General features: G+C 37.4%; 1 protein-coding gene across 1 annotated transcript in view; it reads right to left on the bottom strand.

Annotated features, from left to right (window-relative positions):
• LOC137389721 (phosphatidylinositol phosphatase PTPRQ-like) overlaps positions 1-18,264 on the bottom strand; it is a 46,301-nt gene extending 28,037 nt beyond the window's left edge. Inside the window, exon 1 of the mRNA XM_068075804.1 lies at positions 18,255-18,264. Coding sequence (XP_067931905.1) covers positions 18,255-18,264 — 10 coding nt within the window. The remainder of the gene's footprint in view (positions 1-18,254) is intronic.
• Between the last annotated feature and the right edge of the window lie 1,808 nt (positions 18,265-20,072).

The raw sequence follows: 20,072 nt of genomic DNA, 5'->3' as shown, positions 1-20,072 counted from the left end.
TTAACATGCCCCCATCCTTCTAACATGTGCATAACTAGATGACTAGAATTTCAAAGTCAAACAAGAGAAGACGAAGTACGAATGGCACCTGCCCTAGTAGGCTTTTAGCTGAACTTTTAGGGATGTGGATAGCAAAATGTTTGAAATACAGTAGATGCTCCTATAACGTATATCTCCTATAAAGTAAATTCCACCTAACGTAAAGTATTTATGTAAAGTATTTGCTTTGTACTACGTAAAATATTTCATATAACATTACGTTTTCATGTGTGAAGTCGGCACAAGTTCTCAATACCAGATTTGAATAACAGGCGTTCCGTGGTTAGTCTTAAAAACATCACTTTCTCTCTTGTTGCTTTTGAGTGAGAAAACAATGCATAGGTTATCTCTATTATATATACTGGTAACCCGGCAGTTTATTCCACTGTGTGTGATGTGCCAAATGTGTTGATAAAGCACAGATACTAAGTAAAGTAGCCAAGCAATTATTCAGTGTACATGTATGTGTTAGAGTATCGGTCTACTTATCTGAATACAGTCAAACATGGATAACTCGGCCACGGATAGCTCGAAAACATGGTTAATTCGAACGGTTTCTTTGGTCCGTTCCCACGTAATGATAAATTGCTATAGATAACTCGAATTCAACACTGTTAATTCGAACTGTTTTTTTGCCCAACGGCTACCGAAACGGTTGTTATCGCTTTAGAAAATCACTTTATTCAAAGCCATAGAGGTAAACCTCATCTTTTCGTAATTCATAAGCGTTGTTATTACCACCATCGGCAAAATAATTTTGTCAACGACTTTTCTAAAGGTTTGGTCAAATTTTATTTATACTGCTATACGATTAATAGCACGGGCTTGCCGGGTCACGCGCGCAAGGAGTTTCGCCACGCACATGCAAAACAAAAACAGCATGTTGTTTTGTATGTGCGTGGCGAAAATCCTTGAGTGCGTGACCCGGCTAGCCCGTGACGAATAGTTTTCCGACGTTGGTTCCGTGTTGAATCAACGTCGGAATGTTGAATGTTTAAAACGTCTTAAAAATTGTTTTTATTAAACGTATACCGTACGTTGTCTTAGCTAAAAAAAACTATTCATCGTTTGACCTAAACACAGAATACGTGTGTACATTCAATAAGTATCCATTCAAAAAGCGTGAGTGATATACAATGTACCGTTAAACCTCGTAAAACTTTTAATTGAACTGCCTCGGAGTGTTGCTCTTAACGAATCCCAGGTAAAGTAAGGGATTTTTCTTTGGTAACTTTTTCTTGAAGTTGCATAAACTTCAAGAAAAATTGGCAAAATTGATCGTGGGTAAAACGCTCAAAAGAAAAAGATGTCTTTTCTTTTGAGCATTTCAACAACGATCAAGTTTTTCCAATGTCAATCTAAAAAAACGTCCTGGCAATAACATCACCTCAAACAACAAACCAATCTCAAGTGATAGAAAAATCTCTATACTTTTTCATGAAAACGTTTTAAACTTTACATTAGAAGCATTTAATTTGAAACAAGCCATTTGTGCTTTTGATTTATATTATAGTTTGTATATGTACATGTATCTACTAATAAATAAGTAAATATATGGACTTGTGACAGTGCTCTGATAACTTGAACGCTCTGATAATTCGAACACTTTTGCTCGGTCCCTTGAAGTTCGAGTTATCCATGTTTGACTGTATCATGTGTTAGACTATCGGTCTACCTATCTGAATATCACGTGATAGAGTATCAGTCTACCTATCTGAATATCATGTGTTAGATATCGGTCTACTTATCTGAATATCACGTGTTAGAGTATCGGTCTACCTATCTGAATATCACGTGTTAGAGTATCAGTCTACCTATCTGAATATCATGTGTTAGAGTATTGGTCTACTTATCTGAATATCATGAGTTAAAGTATCGGTCTACCTATCTGAATATCACGTGTTAGAGTATCAGTCTACCTATCTGAATATCACGTGTTAGAGTATCGGTCTACCTATCTGAATATCATCTGAATCCTTGTCATGCAATGCATTGAAGAATTACTTAATATTAAAGCTGGTGTGACGCGCCGGACTATTATTTAGCATGAAAGACTACTCTGTGATCAATTGTGAAAATCTTCTGAAGTTTTTAACTCAAGACATTATTGTTCGACAAGCTCATATCTCTGCTACCTTTCTACCAAGAATACATACTGTTTTGTTTTCAGGCGCAAGTTTGATGATTCTGTGAGGTTTGAAGAAGGCAACCACTTGTGACGCGCGGGACTGTGATGTGGGGACAAAAATAACATTTTGTCGAAAGTCCACGAAAAATGCAAACAAAACATCCAGCATTTTTTTACATGTTGCAGTTGTTAAACAACAAATTGTCATGATTTAGAGTTACAACATCGATATAAATGTGGTAAACTAATCGATAATTTAAAATTAGCATATATTATACTTATTTTATTTAAATGGAAAACATAAAACACATACGATTCAAAGATTTTTAGACTTTCATGCAGTAAACCATTTTTTCTTCAAATTGACATATTCTGTCATTATTATTAATTCCTCATTTTCTAGTAAAAAGTATCTCAGTGACCTGATAGTTCTCGCTGGTGCAATAATTGGAGATACTTTAAGAAGACAGTTCCTGTGGGTGGTTCTTTTGTCATTGGGGTTTGGCCTCATGAACCTCTTGCATGCACGGTGCATGCACTTTATAGTGTAACTACTTCCATTAGCTTCACTGTGAGAATTTTTTCAATGGTGACTTAAGAGTCATAGGCCAATGCTACCAACATTTGTGGTGAAAACTGCATCAGTGTTTGTGAAATATTTTCTGTGGTTACCTCTTAATTAGGTTTGCTGCTCTGTGTGTGTGGAATTGGCTGCCAAGGGGAAGGACACCATTCCATCAGAACAACATCACTATCTTCTTTAATTACTATGTGATGGCACTATTGATGAATTAGAGGCACGGTGGACTAGCATTCTTTGCAGATCCAGCTGTTTTCAGTAAACATATCTTGTGAGTTGTAAAATATCTTTATTGGTTTTGCTGATTTGGAAGTTATGGTTGTTGCAGCTTCCGCAAATGACATTGGGGAGTTTACGACATACCTTTTCCGGTACACTGCCATTAGAACCTGTTGCTTGATGCTTTCCCTCAATACCATCTATTGCACCTTTACCCTGCATTGTAATTTTTGTAACCGTACTTTAAAAACACACATTTGGTTCAAAGATTACCTCATGATTTGACGGCATCACACCAGGTGTGTGTATCAGTAGGGTAATCTTGACAAACTTAAAGTTCTGAGTTACAAAACCTCACAAATTAATTCCAATTTTTCATTTCTCTCAAAGAAACTGGCTTTTTAGACTTGGAATATTCAGCATTGCTTTCGCATGCCAGAGTATCAAAGTGAAATCCCAAACAAAATGCAGACCTCATCATATTATTAAAAATGTCCCACGCGTCACAAATACTTACAGATGCTTATAAAACAGAAACATGCTGTATTTTCAGCAAAGTGGTGAGTTTGGCTAAGGCATAGCAGCCCAAAATCGAACTACACATAATAGTTTTTACCTCAGATAGCTTAGGAAGAACAGGCTGCAACTACATGCACTAAAATTTTGATGCGTTGGACAAACTATTCTTTGCTCGCCTGAATGGTAAAGAAAAATTGCATTTGCTAAAAAAAACACCTGGGCTAAAAATTCTACTTTTGTATTAATTATAAAATGAAAGCAAAATTTATTTCAGAATGAATAGCAAAGTTTAAGAGAAGATGACCTGTTGTCCCACGCGTCACGCACCATACCAGAAAATCTACTTCTATGTTGTATATCATCCTGAGAGAAAAATTCATTATAAAAATTTTCAAGGTTCTGTATGTCTGAGCATGTTTACTCACTAGTTGACAAAAAATTATGATCGCAAAAGGTGGAAAAAAATTGTCTATGTGTGTGGCACTATGCTTGGCCTTGCTCAATTCCATTCGTCAGGTGGAATTACATGTATATCCATTGCATTTCTGATGCAACATTTCTTGAAGGATTTTACAATTATATCTGGTTTCAAATCCTTCCAGGCCTGCAGGATCCATTGACACATTTATTTATCCATTACACATCCATTCACACACCCTTTGAGGTTTCCGCCATGAGTAACCGGGTGATCTCCAGATATCATTCACTCTTTCTACTTTGCTCGCAGTTTATCTTTGTAGGGATTATTTAGTGAAACATTTAGCTAAAATTTTGTTGATTTTAATATTGAAACATCCTGGCAGTCTGATTACCAACACTGAAACACCAAAAACAATCGCAAACATTAGAAACAACTAATACTATTTGATAAAATTTACTAAAGTTTTGTCCAAGTTTATCTTCAACTCAGATTTATTGTCTAAACGAGCCAAAACTACGGTAAAGTGTTGCTTCTTATGTCCTGTCGGTTTCACGCAGGTTTTTTTCTCTGACTTTATTGACCGGCTTGTTCCCAGTCATATTAAAAACATTGGAGTTTCATTCATGTTTCCAGCATTGCTGAGAGAGTAATTGTGACCCTTGTAATGTTTTATGGTAAACTGTTGAAAGGAGCTACCGTCACGTTCCGAGTCTTTAGGTAGCTTTAGAGCAACTTTCGATTTTTGATGTAAAACTAAATCTGCTCTGCCAACCACGACTCACTTTGAAATTTTGGCTTAACTCACAATTCTTCTTGGACCATTTCATAGCCCTGATTCAAATGCTGTTCTTGGTGTTGATGAAACCTGCATTTTTTTGCTCCGTTACAAAAGAAACTAGGGAAGCTTTTAGTTTAAGCTATGGGCATTGTTTTTTTTCTTCTCGCATGCATTGATCGTGGAATCATCTTTAAACTATTTTGATCTTTCATCCACTGACTAACTTGCTTTTCCTTAATACCAAAAACTGCAGCATTTTGGTTGGTAGTTTCAAAAGCTACCTTTACAACTTTAATCAAACGCAGCTTTGTATTTTGCCTTTATTGATGAGATGGTTTACAAAATTTGCTAACTGATTTAGTACTTGATTACCGTGGTTTGCTGAAGGCTTAACTCTTTTCTGATAAAGGTGAGAACACTCATTAGTGGATTGCCACTTCATCAGCCAATGCGTATGGGACGACAGACAGAGACAGTAGATTTGGCGAATGACTCACACAGCTATGTTAAATTATGTGTGTTAAATGAATGAAAAAAATGGCAACTGTGGTTTATACTCGCTATATACCAGTAACTCCAAATACCTTCAAACCTTCAAAGTTTGGGGTATGGCTTATACATGAGGATTTACGGCAAGTATAAAAAACTTGAGGCCGTGTAAGGTTTTATATATTAGAACTGGCATTTGAAACAAGAAAATTATTATTTCACTGAATGTCCAATCATTCATATGCACCCACTTCATATTGTATAAGGTATAAACACATTAGCAAGTTTTAAGTCATTTTGAGAACATTGCTTATCCAAACCCAAAAAAATTTTCAAGGGAAATTTATCAAGCATAAAGTCTGCTGATTGGCTAATATATGGAAAACTTACAAAAAATTCATATTGTAAGAATTATCAAATGGTGATGGAGAAGCCGATTGATTTTTCATAATTTACCTAATTCTGACTACAAAATGCATTTAAATTGGAATACAACCAAATTTAGGGAATTGTTCATTTGTTGAAACACTCAAATGAGACAATGGCTGGTCACCGCGCTTTGCTTTACTTTGGTAAGGAAATTGATAAAATTTGGCAAAATTAAAAGGAAAGTATTTTGTTCGTTATAGTAATATGTGATCGTGCCCTGCTCAATTTTGATAATTTTAATTTTATACCTTTTGAACAGTTTCCATTGGAGCACGATGCTTAGTGATGTACTAAATATATCTTTCTTTACATTTTCTAAAGGCATCTTGTTTAAACAGATCGATGATTGTATAATTTCTTGCCAATGAATATAGGTCAATCCACTTCATCGTCACCTCATCTCACATTTTGAAACCATTTTACGGACATTCGTGCAAAAATGTCAGCAAAAACTTACTAATGTGTTTAAGAAAAATATAGAGTCACCCCTATGCTATGGAAAAACTTCCTATTAAGTAGCTCAGGGGAACACACTACTACCTACTAGTTCCATGTAAAAATAATAATTATTGAAAGACGTGGTAAAATTATACAATGAACAGTTAGGGAAGTAGATGTGAATCTCAAAATAAGTTTACTCGGTGAACAATATTACTGGGTGAAACATTTTAAAAAGAGTAACGAGTAGCTACAATACTAACATTTACATGTACTATGTCTAAACGATTAGCGAAGCAACAATGACATTCAGGATCAGATTGTTTTATATTTACTCAGATAAACTCCTAACACTTTAATACTGACAATATATAGTTGTTTATTGAGTAAAGGAACAATAGAGAAGTTCCACTTAAAATTGAATATAGCGATACAATAGTTCAATGACCATATATGGAGTCAATGGTACAATTATCAGCTGTATTGATACACAGTAGACCAGTTAGCATAGTCACTCTGAACTACCTACACCTACTACCATAAAGATAGTGAAACAGTGATCACTTGATTGGACAATCAGATGACCTAAAACATAAAGTAACCAAATGATATACAACAAGCAAATACTGTAGGATCTTACCACCAGAGACAGCTGGGAGAAGAGATAACAATAACCACAACATAGTTCTTTGGATAGAGGGCAACTTCAGATAAGAAAGTTTAGGATTAAACCTGGAAATCAAAGATGATATCAGTGTGCAAGTAGACATTGTTGATTAACACAACTGGTAGATGCATATATCAGGGTCGTCTTCAGTTCAGCTGGTATATCGAGTTGCTGTTCGATTTTAACGTTCGCTCTACACAGAGTGTACAATATATATTTGTTGCCAAGCTATACCAGGCTGGTGACTGTCTATAAGCATACTTTGATAGAAAATAGATCACTGGTACATACTTAGTATACACTGCCTTTTACCTTGAACCAGATTATAGGAACATCAAAAAGAAAGTCATGTAAGTAATAAAGCAACACTCGCTCTTTCGGTTAAAACTCAGTTTAGAAGAACTTCATTTTGTATTCATGAGTTTGGCTGTAAGCAAAGATTCAAGATACAGTAGACGCTCTGATAACATATACATTAGTACCTATACATACGAGTGTCCCAATCATAGACCTATTAACTGTATAGTTAATAGGTCTATGGCCCCAATAAATGAGAAACTTGAGATACGAGATGACTTTTTAGCAAGTTTCTTCCTTGAGATAAAAGTCACCTTTGAGATTCGATCATACGAGCCATGCAGTTTTCGATGGCCACTACACTATATGGCCAAGTATGCGTCAGGCCACTTTGGAGAATAGTATCGCTCGGTCTTTCTCCTCAAATCAGTTTGGCAATTTGAAAAACGGTGTTAAAAGGTTGGCTAAAAGTTATAATGAATGCGAGGCAAAAACCACTTAAACGGAAATCGATACTAAAATAATATGATGATAAATTAAACTCTTGTAAAAAATTAAAACTCAGCTTCAAGTGTGTATTTAGTAACCTAAATTCATTGAAGCTAACTTCAAAGTTTCTATTACGTAAGGTCACAAAAGTTTAGTGGATCAAACTCAAGTCTCTCTCAGACAGCCATTATCCACAAAGTCTGCCTCGAAGGTAAAAACTCCATACAGTAGTGTACATAACGATGTTACATATTATTGCAGATCATAACAACTATATTGGTATTGTAAGTAGTGAATTACAATTAAAAACATGTTTTTCCGTCGTAATATCCTGTTTAGGTGGTATTTTCATACTATGATAATGAATTAATTTGTACTTGGTGATTTAAGATAGGAAATAGTGCCATGGGATGCCAGTAAATTAGCTTACAGATCAGTCTCAGAACGCATCATGCTAGTATGTCAAAGTTCGACTGTAGGCTACTTCCTATATTGTAAATTCCGCATGACGTAAAGAATTTATATGAAGTTTTTGCTTCATACTACGTAAAGAATTCCATATAACATAACGGATCAAGATGGAGCAAATTCTCAAATTTGATTTGAATAAGGGTAATCTCGTACCTATAGCCTTGGAAATACCGGTTTCTCTCTTACTGCATTTGTGAGAGAAAACGCCCTATAGGGCTCGCTCTTTTACCCATATATACTACTACCCAGACAATCTAGTTCACTCTTAGAGATCGTCAGGTATGTCGAAAAACCACAAAAAGCAGTAGCCACACAATAATTCAGAAAGAGGTGATCTAGTAGTGCAGTCGTTGGAGTGTCGATATACCAAGCTGAATGTCACGAGTTTTAGTCTCGTCAAAAGTTACCTCTTATCTAATATCGAGCACTGCTCTTAATACATACCGTAAAGATATGTTTGTGTTTCACTTTATTTTAGCCATATAAAAACTTTTTTTAATTTTGCTTTGCAGAAGAGACTTCGCTGCCTAGAAAAAAATGAAAAGAACCGATGTAAATTAACATTGCAGGTGTGCGCTCCTTTTAACTTATTGTAAAATTACTGTAGTTATGAGCAATAAACTGAGTGAAATTGATTAGACAAAGTAACAAGACTTGTCAATACCAACTAGAGTTGCCCCGATTTTGGTATCAGTGCCGATATGGGTGTTTAGTATCTGGATCAGCCGATCTTTACTTTAGAAAATCTTAAACTTCAGATATGTTTCAAAGTTCAATTATTTAGCAAAAAATAGTATTTTAGCTACACTAATAAAGATCACCAACTGCAAGTTTCTTACTCTTACCTTATGAATTCCAGACCTACCGCACTATTTATTTCATGTCCATAGCCTGATCAACATCAACACAGCTGAGAAGCCTTTGCTTTAGCCAGGAAGTAATCAAAACGTGTGATATTTCCCAATTACAGCTATGTGTTATCATTTATTTATACATCAAATTTTGAAGTTTATCTAAATAATTCTGGTTCAAGAAATCAGTTAATGAACAAATTTTCTGTGAGTAAACTATTGCAGGGCTTACTATAAATTAAAATCTGCTGTTTTTATGTATAAGCACTGCTGCGTTGTTATCTCAGCTTAGATGCCAGTAAATATAACTGAGTGGGTTTTATTCATTTTTTAAACATCCAGAACTTAAATGTACTGTTAATAGCATTAATTCTATTACTACTAATGCACGTTTATTTACTGTAAGATTTGCTATTGATTTACCAACATTGTCCACTTTCATAAATAAATAAATACAAATAAATGCCTTCATATTTATATTTTCAACACAAAAGACCTGAACCGGTACCTGAATATGATTAATTTTCAATATGATTCGGTAGACCAGTATCTGAATCATCTGTCGAATTTAGAATCGGGGCATAGCTAATTCAAACCATTAATACTACAGTTATTGCGCAGTCTTTAAATTAACAAAGTTAAGTCTAGTTTTTCTTATTAGAATGGCCAAAGGAGTAAGTTTGGAAAGTTCCTAGAATGGATTAGGCAATTTAGAAGCCCACAGGTATTCTACTGTTTATATAACGTAAAATCCCTTTAACATAAACGTTAACGTAAACGTTCCCTGAATGAATTATTTACATTTATCTACTGTACTAAATAAAAATTTAAAAAACGGTTGATCATAGTTGATGGCGGTAATAGCTCGATCTTATCAGACACAATGTTCGTTCAAGGGTGTAGAAATAAAATGAAGTTTTTCACCATGTAGGATTCCCAACTAAGTAACCACACTCAACATAACAATGGTAGCTGTTAATAGAATGTAGGCTCATAATACAATCAACTGTCAATGGAGAATAGAGGAATTTGAAAACAAGTTTGTTCAATATTATTCCTTAGGAAACATTTTAAACAGAGTAACTATTAACACTAAAACACTAACAAATAAATGTGAAATGAAGTTTGAACAGCTAGAAGAGTGTCAGTGAATCTAATGCATGACTTGTTTAATATTTCTGAAATGAGTTAATTTAGGAAGTATAAACATTGCAACAATATCAATTAGATGTTATTATTATAACATATTATCAATGTCTGAACAGTCAGAGGAGCATAGCTGAATCTGAAGTTTCGTTTGTTTAATAATACTGAAGAAACATTCTGAACAGAGTAACCAGTAATGCTACAACAATAACATTTAGCTGTGATTTATGAAAAATCAGAAAAGTAGCCTATTGGTGATTTTAACAACAACACAATGACACTACGATTTATACTTATCAACTACACTTAATAGTATAGTTGATAGGTCTATGCTACAGCACATGCGATAAGATGTGATATGAAGTCTGGGAGTACTTTGTACCTTATACACACAGACATGCATGATTTCTTGAACATATATGAGAGTACAAGTTGATATGTGGATTGATGTATCAAACTGTTTTGTCATTGTACGTGCAACAAACCCTTGAACAGATATGTGAGTAGAAGTTAGTATATGGGTTGATACCAAACTCCATTGTATACATGAACAACAATGACTACATTACATATATTGGAAAAAAGTTGGCACATAGATCCATGTATCAATATTCATTGTACACGTGAACTTGGATAACTCTCCTGAACATAGATAAAAGTAGATGTTGGTAGATGGATTGATATATCAAACCGTATAGACATCGGTGCAAGATTATGATGATGTCAACATGACATCCATCTTTGTCTAGAAAACTCTGACGAATTTATTAAATTATCGTTCTTTAGCAAAGTAGCAATATTGTTGTCTATTATATTAATACTGTTACCATTAACTAAAGCAATTGCCTTAATTGGATAAATTATTGCGAAAGAATTGTAGTCAGAGGCGTCTCTTGTGGAGTACTGCACTATACCAAGGATGGCCATTTCATTAACATAAGGTTGTATTAATGTTCGAAGAGTCTTTAAACAATTTCAATTTATTGCGCTATTTATCCAGTCACCTAGATGTTGAATAACTCTTTCTATAGCCTTCCAGTACAGTTTCCACCTCAAATTAGTAATTAGTCTTTTAGTTGAAATGAATGTAAATGCAAGCAGCTGACACGCATGAAACCTTTGTTCATAAATGGGCTTTTCTATTTTGATGCAGATTGTAGTAGCTATGTGAACTAAAACAGTTAAACCTCATTTTAAGATCACGTCACGCGGATAAAAAAGTACTTCTTTACTTTTTCAAATCTAACAGACAAAGCAGAGATTTGTGTCGTTTCTTATATCATTGCTCTAGTCCACGGCACACAGTAGGCACACAACCTAGTAAACTGACACGGCACATCACTGCCTAGTCAGTAACTATAGAGAATATTAGAGTATGTCATATCACATCGTACAACTAAATAATGACAGACCCATACAAACCTGACAGCTGTATCAACCATATGCTGCTACCGTGACCTGAAACAAGGTAATGCTTAGCATGATTCTTAGCATTTTGTGAGCCATGAGCAACCTTCTGAATTTGAGTTGGTCAAGTTTAGTTTGACTAATATAACCTACCTCGAAGTTCAGTCGGCAAGAGTAATAATCCATCAAGTCAGAATTATCAGCAGTCTAAATACATGTAATGTATCGGCTACCAGTAGATCATCTGCTCAAGTTGCCAGTGAACAGCAAGTAGTAACACCACGCTACCTATTCACTTCTTCCGTTCAACAGATTTAATGAATTCTCTAATGAAGACTGTCGTGTCTCGAAACAGCTGTTTTTCACTATTGCCCCCGAGAAAACGTTCAAACTTGTGAAAAATATTATTTGATAAGTTAAAATTTTTAAGAATAATTTTACGAGTATTATTAATTCAATGTTACATTTTTGAAGAAATTTTTAATAGCTAGGTTAAACTTGCTATAATAGAGGTATAACTCTAAACAAAAATTTACACACTTTTCTTTCTGTTGGTCAGAGCTTATGGAGTTACTCAACATGGAACTAGCAGCTAGTCATAATCGTGACTTTTTTGTGACTAGCTGATCGACTGATTACATTAGCAGCCTCACGTTTATCTGTGCTAAATGTGTTGTCATTTCTATTCAGTTTTTGTGGTAGTTTTGCGGCCTGATTGACCCTGGTATTATTAGGTCATATGTTTTGTAATTGGACATTAAATTCAGTAACAACTGTTTGCTGTAAAACCACACGACTATTACCTATCCTATTTTGGCGTTGATATTTCCAAAGACATTTCATGATGACTTAGTGTTAGAGAGGAGCTCATGATTCTGAACTTCTTTTTCTTATACAGTAATACTTCAACTTACGAGTGCTCCAACGTACGAGAAACTTGAGATACGAGCCAGCTTTTAAGCAAGTTTTAGCACTAACATACGAGCCATGTTTGAGATACGAGCACTTGAGTCAGTTGCCAAGTATGCCAGAGGTGTTTTATGAGAACAGCATCACTCTGTATTTTTCAACTGCTCAGGTTATACTGTTGTACCGTGTTTTTTGTGCACGATTTTCTGTGCAGAATTATGTGAATTAAACGTACTGTGCGTAGACCGAAAGTTTGCCAGTAAAATGAAAGATAATACAAAGAAAAAGCAAATGATAACAATTGATATTAAACGGAAAAATATTGAAAAATATGCGAAATGTGTATGCGTGATTGAGCTAGCTCGGCAATATGACAGAAATACATTCATAATTATCAAACAGAAGGATTATATTCAGGGCATTTAGTTCGCAAAAGGACTAACCATAGTTTCTAAACGGTGCAGCGATCTTCACGACCGCTGATGGCATTTGACAAACAATTGGCCGGTGAAAGCGTAACTGAAACAATGCTATGTAAAAAGGCCGGCGCTATCTATCCAAACTGTTTAATAGACATTCGGACAAGTTGGCTAGTAGTCGTGCATTAACCCTTTGTGACGACACCTGTGTTCGTCCTAATCGCAACATGTTGAAAGGGCGACAAAGGCAAACGTCGTTAGATAGGTTTATCTTAAAACGGCCGGCTAGTCGTGAAAGCGAAACAAAGGAAAAATTAGCTAACCAGCGGGAAACTTCAAACTATGAACGCCAAAGAAATTTTAATTATGCTTAGTTAAAAATGAAAGTTTGCTTTTAGGTTTGCTTTTAAGTCTCTCTTATAACACTTTGATAAAATCCAAATTTATCAAAGTCAACTGTTGTAACGAATGATAACTTATATCTCCCTACCTGGCAAATGCTAGCGTTAACTGCTATTGTATGTACATGTAGTTAATTTTACATTTTAATTAATCACATTTCCTTGCATTATTTTTTATTTGTTGCTTTTTGAAAGCATGTAGTACGTTAGGACAATAACCAAAATGTTCTTTTTGTTACAATATCTTGTTTTGAGTGTTTTATTTTCATTTTTAGAGTATGGAAACCAATCAATATATATTTAATTGTTCCATATATAAATAAAGTGCACCAACATGCAAGTAAATTGACATACGAGCTCAGTCTCGGAACGCATTAAACTAGTAAGTCGAAATATGACTGTATATTCATTCAGATCATGAGTGTGCTCTAGGTTAGATGACCTTATCAATGAAGTTCGTGGAGTTGCAATACATTCCTGCGTACCTCTGGATTTTGAAACTGGGTTTCAAACTGAATTGCACAAGAGTGGAAAATCCTTTGCCCATTAGTGTCTATCAGCGTATATAGCAAGATCAATATAGGGCATAAATGTGACACGATTATTCAGCTATGACTACCATTTCAAATGTCATGACATTTTCCCTCTACATTCGGTGTTGAACCAGTCTATAGCACTTGGCTAGCCTAAAAGCCATTTTCAAGCTTGTGAAAGACTACTGCTCCCATGTTTTGTGACGGGTCTGACGACCCGACGACGGGGATATTTAAAAAGTGACAGACGAGACGACCATTTATCAATGTAGGTGACCATGATTGTGTAATTAGGATTACTAAAGGTACGGCTACACGTACCGAATTTTTCGTTGGTTCTGAGTTCTGGCCGAAATCCCGAAAAACGCAGAATTAATCGGTCGAAATTCACAGAATTATTTGAGCTGTGCATGCCCACCGAGTTCGTCGACGAAACGCTTTTAACAGATTTAACAAATTATTAGCGAGCACGATTCTAGCAGCTTTAGCAATTAGTATAGTCCAAGACATGTATCGCGACACACAATAAAAGTACGAAAGCAATTTAACATAGAACACACGATGTAATTGTTTAAGTTGCGCTATTGTTGGTGAGCGAGCACGGCTCTAGCAAATTTTAAAATATATGTAGTCCGAGAACATAATGCGACACGCAAAGAAATATTACGGAAATTCACCATAGTAAATACGATGCAACCGACTTGATTGCGCTAAAGATGGCAACATTTTCTGCCGCAAAACTTTTGCTGCTAAAAAGGAAATATAATTAAAAAATAAACAATTTGTAGCTATAGCGTCCAAACAATAAATATATACAATAACGCAATCTAAGCAGTTGCATCGTGTGTACTAGGTTGAATTGCACTTATACTTTTATTGTGTGTCATTATACGTCTCTTGGACTATACTAATTGCAAAAGCTGCTGGAATCGTGCTCGCTAGCACGATTCTAGCAGCGCAGAATAATTCTGTGTGTTTCAATCATTTCGTGATTTTGGTTAGAACCAACGAAAAATTTGTTACGTGTAGCCGTACCTTTACTAACTTATTATTTGTCCATAAATCAACACGTTCAACCAACCGAAACTTCACTAGTTTTGGTTTGAAGCATCTGGCCCAGCATTTATAGACTGCCAAATAATTAAAGCAAACAGCAATGAAATGCCACGACATTGACAGCAAATCCGTTTCCAAGTCAGTGACTGACAGTAATTATTAAAGACAATCTCGGTCTACTTTCAGTACAAGAAACGTAGCCCTAAAAACCTAACACGGCTGTCACTCTTTGCGGAGTAATGAGCAACGCTCCCAAACATCACTAATAAGTTTGTGAAGGTCGCTGGTTGAGCCATGCTTTTGGTTAGCAGAAGTTCAAACTGAGCAAGTTTCAGGTTTTTAACGCAACCCAGTGCCACCAGAATGGATATTTGTATTAAAATAACGAATGTGAAGAAAGAGGTTGTTTTGGTTAGCAACTTGAAAAAGGTGACAGTGATTTTAAAAGTGACGACAGTGATTTTAAAAGTGACGACAGTGATTTTAAAAGTGACTATTCTGACGACAACTTTGTGTGGTAGGACCCCCACTGCTTAGGAGGTATCATTATTCTTACTGGTACTTATACATAACAAACTACATCTAGCCAAAGTTTGTGTTATGTAGCCTAAGTTTAGAACAAGCTTCCGGATTTATTTATTCCTCCACTGTTTCATCTATCACATTTATAAATGACTTTATCAATATAATCACGTAAGAGTATTCAAAACAACAAAGCTGTTGAACATACTAGCTTTGCTATTACTATTTATTTATTATTCGATACTACAGTAGTTTAGAAGACAGTTATTAGTAGCGAAATTTAAAGCTGTTTGTAAGCTGATTTTGTTATTGAGTTGACAATGTTTGCCAAGATGATATTACATGTTGTGTTTTTGACGACAAAAATTTATTTCTTTGTAAGGCTGATGATTCCTGGCATCTGAAAAATTATTTGGTTGGGTTCATTACAAGTAAATGTTTCAGTAAAATATAAATGCATCCAAACAAATTAGCATAAGCTGTACAATTTCACAGGATATTAATACAAAGCAAGCTGAATTACAAGTTTCCTAAAAAATATTATGATGTGTCAGTACGTAATCAAACTGTATTTACAAATTATTGGTTTGTGTTCTGTGCTATAATGTGCGTAGCTTTGAGAATGATATACAAAAGTAAAGATTTAGCTAAGTGAGTGTCATATAGACACATAAGAGTTTATTAAACTGTGTTCTCTAATGTTTACAAATATCATTACTCCTCGTTAGGACCAGACTTCAGCTCTACAAGTTATGTGAGTGTTTGGCAGAGCTAGGTTCATTCTATACTCGCAGCATATATAATTGCATGTGTATATGCTGGTAGTAGAGCTTGCACCTATGTCCTCTCCGGAGATGCATAGAAATACAAACCTTCTAATATCTGACCCTTTAAAAGCAGCTTTTCTAATGCAATTTTGTTTTAAAGAAAGATACTTTTAGAAGGAGATCAGCTGCCACAAACTGTATTCAAAACTATCCATGTCAGTTTTCGCATCGCAATCTATATCAGTTTTTAATTTGTTTAAATTCATAATAAATCAAGTAAACTATTAAACTTCATAACTACAAAGCTTTGAAATATTGATAACGTCTAAAAGAAATCATGGATATTGAACATCCTTAGTGATAAACAACCAAAAGAAGTTTACTACCGTGTCAAATACTCATTGCAGTTTGTCAGTTAGCAAACCAACTGTGATTTCAGCATTTTTGAAAGCCTACCTATTTATTTCTTGAAAAGGATATCAACTCTCACATATCTTCAAAGCATGAACATGTGAACTAGTCACAAATACGATAGAAATTAAAACCAAAAATATCCATAAATTCCTGTACAATACGGTTTTCCTTTCAGCTATTGTGAACTGTCTCACGTTTATTAATTTATTACTCTTTTCAGTAAATTCCACTTGCCGTGTTACATCTCCCAAGGTGCTCGCTATAAACATTAAGAATATAGAAAGTTTTATAAATATTTTAATATTCTACAATTCTAAAAACCATCATGCAACAGCGCTTATGTTTACAGAACACAGAACAGCTTGTTCATAGTAAATGATAGAATACTATAAAATAACTGCAAAAATTACAATTCAACAAAAACATAGCACCAACCAGTGAGAATGACATAAACACTAGTGACCATTAACGGCTGTGGTATAACTAGTAGTAAGTATATTGGCTTTCATTTGTTATAATAATAGTAATAATGATGGTTAGTATTATTATCGTGCAACATGACCAAAGTTGTTTGCAATAGCTCAGTCATTACATGCAAATTCAGATAATCTGTTTACTAAGGGTAAACAAATCATGGAATTTCCAAACAACCAAGTTGGTTGTTTCAGTGTTCAATTGAACTAAGCAAATCAGCTCAGAGCTATCATTACTGCAATCATGTCTTGTAGGAAAGAGTGACGGCTGCAAATTTTATGCATTATAAGAAAACAATTATGATCAAAATTTGATCGCAGTTATATTACTTACAAGGAAAATACACACTGATATTACATCACTATTTGCGTGGCTGCCTGTCTCTCTCATTATTGATATCAGCTGTTGTGTTCAAGTAGCAGAGTTAAACATCTCTATTCTGTCAGTCACTTTGTCTAAGTACAACTATAGACGCTATAATTACACTTTACTTTAATTTGAATGATTTAATTGTGATCAAGTTTTGTTGGTATTGTGATGGAAACGTATGTTACCATTTCCCTTCTTCTTATTATTTGGAGTTGTACTCTCTTTTTCACTTATGTAACCACGCCCCTAAAGGAGGCTGGCGCTTGCCGCCTTATTTACATAATCAGCTGTATTTAAGGTAGAGCTTCGGCTCATTTACGTTGTTCAATACATGCTTTGCATTTGGACCCACACTCTTCTGTTACCCTGCGCAATAACAGAATCACACTGAGCACTTATTTACTCCAAGCCTCAGTCTACGGACTGTGCTTTGGGAGTAGAGTATAGAGACACTGTCGACCCCGGTCGACCTCAGGTCGACCTTGTCGAACGAGCATAATATCACTCAGGGAGCAATTCCCCGTGTAAGGTGGTTGTAGTAGACCGGTGGTGTAAGCCGACCTAGTCGCCTCCGCGTGTTGGTCAACGGGCAACACTTACACGGCCCCTGTGGAGAGTGAATGCAGACCGGTAGAGTAAGCCGACCTAGTCGCCTCTACGTGTTGGTCGCAGGATCCAACACACTGGTGGCAGCGGTGGGATTTGACCACGGACTTCCAAGATAAACCTAGTAACCATGCCAAGCAGCCGACGGAGTGCTACCAGAGATCTGGCTGAGGCAGAGTTACACCAGGTCGACCAGATTGGTCAACTAACAGAGGCTATCACTAGAGCCTTACAAATACCCAGAGGGGAAGCTAGCTTCAAGCCTCCGAAGTTCGATGGGAGTGAAGATGTAGAGTTATTCATCTCCCAGTTCGAAGAGGTTGCGGAAGCTAATGAGTGGAGTGAGAAGGCCACGCTCCTCCACCTGCGGGAGACCCTGAAGGAGGGAGCCAGAAGCTGTAGTCGAGGGGACTCACCTGCCTCCATCTTCTCGGCTTTACGCACGAAGTACGGACTCTCCCCGAGAGAGGCTAAGAGTAGGCTCCACCTCAAGAGGGAACCAAAGACGAGCCTCCAAGAACATGCCACAGAGATGGAGCGTCTGGTGAAGATAGCGTACGCTGACCTTCCAGACTCCTACCAGTCCAGTATGGCCATGGATGCGTTTTCTCTGACTCTGGGAAATACGCCCCTCCAACGCCACCTGTTAGCAATGAAGGCCCAGAGCTTGGAGGAAGCAGTGCAGGCAGGGAATGAGTTCCTGCAAATCCAGCCCACTCTTCCTCGGCCTGGTGCCCGACCCCTAATAATGACGGTGGAGAAGGAGGAGGTTACCCCCGCTACAGTCGCCCCCGTCCATTCGGATCCCCCATCAGCCACCTTGAACGACGTCCTGATGGCTATAAAGGGATTAGCGGATGGACTGAGGGAAGGAAAGCTGTTGGGACAACGGGGAGTGGAAAAAAGGGGACCAAATTGTTGGGGTTGCGGCCAGACAGGGCACACCCAACGCCGGTGCCCCCAAGCCTCCCAAGGACAACCGCCTCAAGTCACGAGGTCGGGAAACGGTTACCATCCACAGCAGTAGGGGGAAGTACTGACTGTGGATCAAATATACCCTTGCAAGGCCAGTGGCAACGGCCACGACGGACTAGGCGACACAGGCTCCCCCCCCTGCTCGCCACCGGTCCCCTTGCATAACCCATATCAACCCTTACCTGAGTGTGCAGGTCTCCCACCCTCAGAAGCCAAGGACGAAACGTACGTCTGGCCAAAGCCGTCTCGGCCTTCCAAAAAAGGCCCCCAGAGGACGAGCAAAGCCAGACGGACTCACGGAGACGAATCATGGAAGCCGCATAATAGCAGCTATTTCTTGCCAGGTCGCATCGGAGGTCAGCCCGTCCAATTCCTCGTGGACACCGGATGCACCTCTAATTTGTTGGGACGACATGTCTTTGAGCGATTACCTAAAGATGTCAAAAGCAAATTAGAGGTTCGGGAGGACTATGGACGAATGGCAGATGGTACCCGGCTGCAGTTTCACGGACTCATCACTCTCCCGGTCAGAGTCAGGAGTGTCCAGGTTACTATATCTCTCGTGGTGTGTGCCCTGAAGGAGGACGCCATCCTGGGCATGCCCTTCTTGGTCGACCACCACTGTGAGATGAACTTTCAGCAACCCACGTTGGTGTTAAATGGACAGAAGTTGACTTGCACTGACCGAGAGGGTCGACCTCTGACAAGCAGCGTTCAAATAATGCGAGCCACAACGCTTCCCCCTCGAACCGAGGTCCTGGTTGCCGGACGTCTCACGTCCTCATCCTATCAACCAGTCGGGTTAATCGAGGGAACAAAAAACGGATATATGGTGGCCGCCAGCTTACACCAACCCGGTGAGAAGGGGAGAGTGGCCATCCGTTGTATGAACCCCACCGACCATCCCGTCAGCGTGACGGCAGGAACGGTCGTGGGACAATACACTGGAGTCGGGCCGGACGAAATAGGGGTCCCCTGGACAGCGAAGGGAGAAGCCGAGATTTCCAAAGAAACTCCCCCTCCTGTTTCCAACGTACCTCCCCACATGCTGGACTTGCTCCAACAGGCGGCACCACATTGCTCGTCCCCTACCGAGCACCGAAGGATGGAAGACCTTTTGATCCGTTATGCGGATGTATTCAGCCAAGGAAGTGAAGACATGGGGCGTACCACCCTGGTACAACACGAGATCCCCCTCCTCCCAGAGGCACAACCCATCCGTCAACACCCGTACCGTGTAGGACACGAGAAAGAAGCCG

The sequence above is a fragment of the Watersipora subatra genome, chromosome 1 (genome assembly GCF_963576615.1).
Source record: "Watersipora subatra chromosome 1, tzWatSuba1.1, whole genome shotgun sequence".
NCBI lineage: Eukaryota > Metazoa > Bryozoa > Gymnolaemata > Cheilostomatida > Watersiporidae > Watersipora > Watersipora subatra.
This window is presented reverse-complemented; position numbering and strand designations above follow the sequence as displayed.